Source organism: Phaethon lepturus, unplaced genomic scaffold, assembly GCF_000687285.1.
Source record: "Phaethon lepturus isolate BGI_N335 unplaced genomic scaffold, ASM68728v1 scaffold22773, whole genome shotgun sequence".
NCBI lineage: Eukaryota > Metazoa > Chordata > Aves > Phaethontiformes > Phaethontidae > Phaethon > Phaethon lepturus.
Window position 1 is genome coordinate 17675 of NW_010531487.1, and position 8461 is coordinate 26135.

Sequence of the window (8461 nt, forward strand, 5' to 3'; positions counted from 1 at the left end):
GGACAGTCTGCAAGAGATTAAGCTTTTTTTTTTTCCCCTGAAAAGAACCCCTAAAAGTAGCATCAGGTATCTGACATTTATGAGGAGAGCTTTTGTTTTCATTTTCATGGGTGTGTGTCATAAAATACCAGTTACTGTTTCTGGTACTGCTGGTTTGTGCCAGTTTATTTAGTGCTGTTTTGTGGCGTACTGGATCCCTGCGATATAGAAAACACCAGAGTGCCATGGCACAGTTTTCCTGCACTGTTTCTTCACGTTTCTGATTTGAACAGGCTTGTGACCTTTTGGTGACAGAGTTGCATTTCATGGTTTGTGGTTTCATCCAGCTCCATAGCTGTGCAGGAAGGCTGTGACCCATGTCCCTTGTGCATGCAGACTTACACATGTCTGCGGACGGAATGCATGCGTGTCTAGCGTGCACCTTTTCCTTTTAGCTGAGCTTCACAGCAGATAGTCACACTGAACAATCAAAAGCATGTAAATAGCCACCTACTCTGCTGTTGTTTTCTTTAATATTGATGATATTGAGTAGTGCACATCCATTGACTAAGTGTGTGTAATCTCGGGAGGTGAATCCATGTCTATCACTGTGATATGTGATTTTTTTTTTTTTTTTTTTTTCATTTAACCAACCTTCTCTCTTTGTCTCTGTCTCATTCTCGGTTAAGTCAGGCAGAATGTGAACTAATAGATTAGTCACTGACAATGTTTATATTCTCACATATAAGCTTCCTCGGGTAAACTGCTAACACATTGATTAATAAAAGTTGACTGGTGTGATGCATCATAGCAAAAAATGAAAGCCAAGGATTATTTTATTTTGTTTTTACTTCCAAGGGAATGTATGTCCACTAAATCTTGTAGACTCTTCGGATTTCAAGATATTTTTAAAGAGAAGTTTTGCACAAGCAATTCAGAAAAGCTTTACTTCATCTCTTTTTCCTTTACTCAGCTCAGGCTTGCCAGAAAAGTGCTTACCTTAGAGATCACTTTGTATTAATAGAGCTATGTTGTCTTTTTTTCTTCCACCTTCAGATTTCGAAGTCTCACCACAGCGTTTTTCAGAGATGCTATGGGCTTTTTACTAATGTTTGATCTCACCAGTCAACAGAGCTTCTTAAATGTCAGAAATTGGATGAGTAAGTAGAACCTTAGAGCTTGCATTTATCGGTTGACTTGAAGCTTGTGTGTTTCATGCTTCTAGGCTTTATGTGTGTCACTGTTTGTGAGCTGGAAAGTGCTCAAAGAAAGTAATGTCTAGCGCAGCCATAAATGGGGTACTTGCAGCCTTTAATTTGGGGTGAAAGCTTCATCAAATTGGAAAGATATATGCTCTTCGTTTTTTTGCACGATAGACTGTTTTGGCCATATTCTTGATAATACTGTTTGGATTTGGTACAATTTCAATAAATCTGTTGCCGCTTGAAAATTCCTGGCATTCGACACTTCCTTGGCCATACCCCATATTTTAGATGATATACAGGAGCTTGGAAGCTCTACTTTCGATATTGCTGTTATCTTTATGGTGTGTTTTCTATTTGTAAAGCAGAATGTGATTCCTTCCTGTCTGCTTTGAGTTTTAAATTAAAATTAAGATTGGGCTTCGGGGACTTGGTTTGAAAGCGCATAGCATTTGCTGTTGTTGGTTTTCCTTCAGACAACAGCTAGACTAGAAGTGAAACAGAAGTTAAATTCTTAAAGTTTGTTTTTAATTGAGGGTATTTAGAGTGCTAGAAGGAGAGAGGCCAATACATTTCCGGCTGGCAGTTTTCCAGCAAACAAGCTGAAGTGGGGATAATGTGAGAGTCCGGATAGCTTTGTGAAAATAGCTGTATCATCTTCAGAGATTCCTTCTTCCCACTAAACAATCCCTGTCATCACAATCTTCCACTGCTTACCAAGCTGAGTTTCTGAATTTCTTCTGTGTTTACTGCACCTTTTCAATTCAGTCCCATCAGGATTGAGGCAAGGATAAGTAAATGGCTTTGTACAATTACTGATGAGAGGTGAGGCTGTGGACAGTACCGGTGGCTGGATCTTCAAGTGGATAAAACTGCATTTAAACCATTAGGTATATGCAAGAGAAAAACACTCTTGAGGGTTTTGTCCTAAACTTCTGAAGAGCTGCATTTGCAGATGATGTGAGACGTTGTTTGTACATCGTACACAACATCTTTATGAGTCTTGTAGAGTAAAAGTTCTGGCTGGTGGAGGTTTTCCTCTGCTCAAGCACTGTGTTTAGTGCACCTTGTTGCAGTTAAGTCTTGTTGTATGTTGGTAAAATAAATACTGGAGATCATTTCTAGTACCATTTCTACTTCCTATTTTGAAAAATTCCCCTTAGCAAGTAAACGTACAACAAGGAAGAGTGTTTGGCATGAAGTGGTTGGCTGGTTAGTCTAGGATGTTTTGAGGTGGGGAGCAAGAAGGATATTTTGAATTATTTTGTTAACAATCTTGATCTCAAGGTGCTTCCAACATTCCCTTAACTTATGTTTATTTTTGCTCCTAGGTCAGCTGCAAGCCAATGCCTATTGTGAGAATCCAGATATAGTCTTAATTGGTAATAAAGCTGATTTATCAGACCAAAGGGAGGTAAACGAAAGGCAAGCAAAAGATCTGGCAGACAAATACGGGTAAGCAGATTGTAAAAGAAGCTAAATTTAGTCTGTAACTGTTGTAAGTGTAGCTGATGACTGGCTGGAGATACTTGTAAGTATACTTACAAACTGTAAGATTTGTAGGCATTGCAGTATCACATACACCTGTAGTGATATCCAACTTGTCACACTTTCAGGTCAAGCTGTTGAATAGGAAATAGATAGAATGAAACACACTGTTCTAGTAATTTGGCCAAAATATTACAACATAAGAAACAAAGCTGAAATGAAACATTCTTACTAGAAAACTCCATTCTTGGGACGTTGGCTTATCCTGAGAGTTCAGGACAGAGTATACCAAAGGCTGATGAACACTCAGTGTCATGAACTAAACAACTAACAGTATTTATAATTTGCTTTTTTAGCTAGTTTGGAAGTGGAAACACCTGTGGATCTTGGTCAGGTTCTATATGTGCTGTGGCACTGAATTTATTTGTTTTTCCCTGATAGATAATGAACTTGTTAATGACCTTTTTCTTGTTCTAGTGAGCCTTCTACATTTCTTTGCACTAAAAACACCTGCAGAGGGTCCTATAGCTGGATAAATTGGCTGATGGTTAATGTAGTTAGTAAATAGTGCTGTGGACAAAAAGAATGTGGTTGGTTTTTTTTCCTTAGTGAGAATTGCGCCAGCGGCAGAAGATGGCCTGAGAGACTGTGAGGTGTAGTAAGCAAATTAGACTTAAAAATAGTAAAAGAAGAGAGTTGTCTGCAGCCAGGCAAGGAGGACAGTGACACTGAGGAGAAGGTAGCTCATGCGAGATTTCATATGATGGAAGTGCTGGAGCATCTGGTAATCTTCTCTTCTGAAAAAGGTGATCTGGAAGGCAATATTCTGGATTCAAAGGGGATTTCAGAATAGAAACAGCTAAGTTAAATTGTGCTTAAAAGTAGACAGGAAGGCAGGGAGATAGTACTTGCAGGGACTGCTAAATAGCAGTTGTAGTTGTAACTATCTACCTAAGAAAAACCCAAAAAACATTTCTGGTATGTTCTGTGGTCCCTGAAATTTTTTGTAATGCAGACCTAGGTTTCTCTTTAAAATAGACTTTCTGGTTACCTGAAAGACTTTTTCAGCCAAGGTTTATGCTGATGTTATTGCAATTTGAAGTCAAAATGCCAGGACACATTTTGTAAATTAATGTGGCATTGTTGTGCTCATGTCGTCATGCCACCATGTGCTAGGTACAGGAGTTTGGGTTCTGCCCAGCAAGGAAATAGAGTCCTGACAGGTCAGAAGTCTGTCCCATTCAGTTCATTGCCACTAAACCCACCCTTGACAGCTGCACAGAGAGTGTTACAAAGACTTGAGTCTCGGTTGCCTTTAAAAGTCTCTCTAGCAAACCTTTTCCTTTTCACCCTAGCATACCGTACTTTGAAACAAGTGCTGCTACCGGACAGAACGTGGAGAAGGCTGTGGACACGCTTCTGGACTTGATAATGAAGCGTATGGAGCAATGTGTGGACAAGACACAGGTCTCCGACACAGCCAACGGAGGAAGCTCGGGAAAGCTAGATTCAGCAAAACCAGAGGATAAAAAGTGTGCCTGCTAAATGTCACCTCTAAACTGTGAGAACCAGTGAAAATATTTCATCAGAATATGGCTGACCTACCACCAAATTCAAACCGGCTCTCTTGAGCCGTGCACAGAAGCAAAGTTACGTTGTTTTATTGGGATTGTGCATTTTTCTCCAAAGAACTGGTTTAAAACTAAAAGCTGTGTTTCAGTGAGGCTCTTGTGCTGAAATGATTCTTCCTGATATGGTGCCATCTTCATGGGAAAACTCTCCCACCTCTTCTTCCCACTCCTTTTCCCCCAGCCCTCATCTTTATTTTTCATGTGATCAGGATACTGAATAGAGGAAAGTAGCTTTATTTTTTTTAAAAAAGGAGGGAAAGAACCTATTGTCTGCATACACTGGATCTTGACATTAAAATGGAGGTGGTTGGTTTTCTAGGTCTCTGCCATTTTTCCACAGAATCCTGTTTCTTTGTAATTCTTAATCTGTGTCAGGGACCGTGTGTTTTCTAAGGCAGAGATACAAAATATTTTATGTGGCCTGTTAAGAAAAACTTTTATCACTTACACAGAGTAAGCAATGCTGTGAATGTGTCCTGACTGAATCACTGAGGCTGTGGTTGGGGCGGGGGGGGGGGGGATTTTGGGTTTGGGGGGAGGAAACAGGGCATTTAATTTGGAAAAAAAAAAAAGATCAGGGAATTGTGCAGCATTACTTGTGTTGCCAATAATCCAAGCAGGGATTGGAGTGTTATGGGAAAAATTGCGGAGAGGGATTCTGATGCTGCAGGGACAGTTTATAAAGAAGAGAGTATAATGTATGGGAACAGAGATAAACTATATTTTATGAAACAACTTCTTACCATTAGCAAAAAATATTCTCCCCTCCTCAACTTAAGGAAACTATCCTTTTTCTTCTTTTTCACTGGGTAACTGCACATCACAGGTAGGACATGAGAAAGAACTTCTGGCTGTTGGCACTGCCTGGAAGGGAACTGTAAACTCTGCTGTGCTGAGAGAGCCTCTAACTTCTGCTTATGCCTTTGTCGGGTCCGCCGTACACTTAGGTTTTCAACAGAGGACAGCTTTCTCATACTCTTAAATTCTCTGCAAGAAGGCAAGATGGAAAAAATGTGATGTGGGGACTTGGAATGATGGGAGTTCAGAATATGTGACTGGCCAAGTAGAAGTGTGTTGCAGAAGTTGCAGGTATCTCAGCACAGAGGGTAGAACTTGTTCTGTCGGTGTGCTGCAGCGGAAGGGTGCAATGCAAAAGGTTTCTACGGGTGAAAGCAAGTTCTAGTGAAATAGCAAGTTGCTTATCACAAAGACAAATACAGGAAAAAGAAAGAAAAATACTATATTTATAAGTATAGATCATTTTCTAAACCAATTTACAGCATATTTATTAGTCTACTCTGTCCTTTTTTGTAGAACAAGCGTTCTGGTTTTATATGGGTGGTAGTTAAAGGTCTACTTGTGTTTATTGTTCTTTAAGCTACTTCAAAATCACTTGGGAGAGTGCAGATTGGGCGGGTGGAAATGGATCTCTTTACAAGTCAAGCTGCTTTAGTTGGGTTGGCAGGATTGCAGGATTTCATTTATTTAAATGTTTTCAGTTTTGATTGATTGAAAATTGCAAACGTCGTGAATAGCAAGCTCATAAAGTATTTCAGTGCTTCCCCAAAATGGATAATTTACCTGATACACTGCTGAAAAAATAACATTTTTTTTCTGCCCAGCCCCTAAAATGATATTTATTTGATGATTTGGCATGTTAACAGGGCAGATGGTACATCGGTAGGAGCAGACCCATTGGGTGAGTAACCAAATAGCTGTGATGATTACCATGCCAGAAACCTAAGTTGCAGGCTGTAAAGATTATGTAAGTGATAGACTTACATAATATATATAACTAAAGGCTATATATAGTGTATACTATACAACCAGGTATAATACAGGTCCTTTTATAGGCTATAAACCTGAGGAGGTGGAAAAACTGTTGTGGTAGTCAACAGGTGATGTCCCAGGCAGAAGAGACTGATAGCAAGCAGGCTGATATTCAGACAGGTTCCTCACTTACCTGAGATACGCAGACTGGAAGTTCAGGGTTTTCTTTGAAGTGAAGTCGTATTGCTTTTTATGTAGCATAAAATGTACACATAATTTAAAAAACAAAATTGTAATAGCTCTTAAATTCCTTGAAAATTATGATCTGAGGAGCTCCCTGTCTCACTTTCAAAGAAATCTTTCATTTTGCGGCACCAGATTTTTGTCGGTTGAACGGGAGTGAAAAGTTGTGAAGGACGGTAAATTACTGACAGCCACCTGGAGTGTGTTTCCCACAGCAGCTGAAGGTGTAGCTTGTCTAAAAGCTGTTAGAGAGCCAAACGTGACTTCAGTGGCAGACAGATAATTCACACAAAGGTGTATAAAATCCCAAACCTGGCACTGTTTCAAAGCACCTTGATGAAGCTCAGTTGCTTCTATTTATCTCTCCACCTGCTGAAACTAGCACTCTTAGGATAATACCAATTTAAAAAAGGGGAAAAAAATACAGCAGTGATACCCAGAACAGTTTGGTCTAGGGGAAGGTTTCTGCTAACCTTGCCAGTGAGCTTCAGTGACTCTGAATTGTCAGAGCTGGCGGTCTGTTACCAGGGAGCTCCGTTCCGTAAGGATACGGTCTCTGACACTCTCCAGTGCGGATGGAGCGAGCACATGGCCAGCCCATGCAGCCCAGTGTTGCTCGAGGGGTTTGTTTAGGAACAAAAGGGAAATGAGTGTAGTAAAAATTCCATTGCTTGATTTATATATATGTACTTCCTAATACAAGAAACTGATGATTATTCTGTGTTTTGAAAAAAAAAGAAATCTGTGAATGCATGTGAAACTATTATCCCAAAAGGATTTTGGCTTCAGAACTTTGTTTAGAGGAAAGGAAGAGAAGTTTAAAGGTGTTTCCTTTCCTGGTAGGTGGTATAGTAGCTGTCAGTTATTAAATTAGAAAAAGAGGAATATGATAAGTGATTCTAAATGGCTACTGACAGCTTTGTTGTTTATCAGGATGTCTTTTTGCAAAAAACTAGATAATGAAGTCTTACTAAAAATCTCCTTCTGTCCCTTCTCCATCATCGTCCAACTCTTGCTACATTTTTTTTCTTCGTAACTATTCCTCTTAGGTTTCACATGCCCACCAGCAGATTCACATTCTTCTGTGTCCACTTGGCGATGTCCATTTGTCTTTCTGCAGCGTCACGGCTCTTGCGAACCCCCGCTGAGCAACCGCAGCCCTGCAGAGATGACTCAGGGCCACTCCTTGCTGCTGTGGCAGGAACTGAAAGCGATAGCAGTGTTCAGGTTCACAAGTTCTATGTAATACCCAGGAAATAATGGTAACTGCAGCAAAGAACAAACACTGCAAGGGGGCTGTGCACAGTCTTACAGAGCCATGCCTGTATGGAAAGGAACTTTTCTATCCTATGTGCTGGAAGCCCCTCTCTCAGTTCTGTCCAGTACCCCGTTTCTGGTTGAAGGGCTTTCCTTCACTTCTACTGTAGCCCTGTAATGGATCCCCTTAGTTTTTCCAACTGCAGCACGGTGGGCTGGATGCACAGCGAGCCTCTGCTAGCTGCTTGCGACCTGCTGGAAAAGAGCCGGCGGGGCAAGGGCAGCACAGCCGAGTCATCCATACGGTGGGTAGTGCCGTCCCGCGTGCAGGCTGCTGTGATGCCAGCGAGGCGCAGCGTCACGGCACAGCGCTTTACTAGTTCCAGCTCTTCTGACTGCATTGTGAACTCCCGAATGTATCCCTCGCTGGAGCCACGTATCCTACCATTTTCATCCTTTTCACACTCCTGTTGCTTGAAGCATTTCACTTTGACGTTTGGTCCTATAAATTCTTCCAGGACACCGGCCTGGGAAATGGATTTACTTTACTTCAACTTAACGTCTGTGGTAGGGTGTAGCCTCATCCCATCCCACTAGAACTTGAATCCAGATTCTGCTGTTGCAAAATTTTGATCATACATATTTAAATTGGAAGTTAAGCATTTGTGTTTGAGCACAAATACAGCTTGTTTGCAAGCCTGCTTAGATAGATAGCCTGCATCAGGGCTGGAGATGGAGAGAAGGTCCAAAGATACTTTATCCAGGGTGATAAATTAAATGTCAGTGCAGTTATTCTAATGGTGTGGGGTTTTGTCTTGAATTTCAGTCCAGGCACTGGTTTATCAAGGTTTCTTTTTTTTTGTGTCCTTTTGGAAATACCTTATTTCAGTT

The 8461-nt window shown here is 40.8% G+C and overlaps 1 protein-coding gene across 1 annotated transcript in view; it reads left to right on the plus strand.

The window, feature by feature from the left end:
• The window catches only part of RAB27B (RAB27B, member RAS oncogene family), an 8711-nt gene extending 4497 nt beyond the window's left edge, over positions 1-4214 (plus strand). Inside the window, exons 3-5 of the mRNA XM_010284593.1 lie at positions 1036-1139; positions 2513-2636; positions 4025-4214. Coding sequence (XP_010282895.1) covers positions 1036-1139; positions 2513-2636; positions 4025-4214 — 418 coding nt within the window. The remainder of the gene's footprint in view (positions 1-1035; positions 1140-2512; positions 2637-4024) is intronic.
• The last annotated feature ends 4247 nt before the right edge of the window (positions 4215-8461 follow it).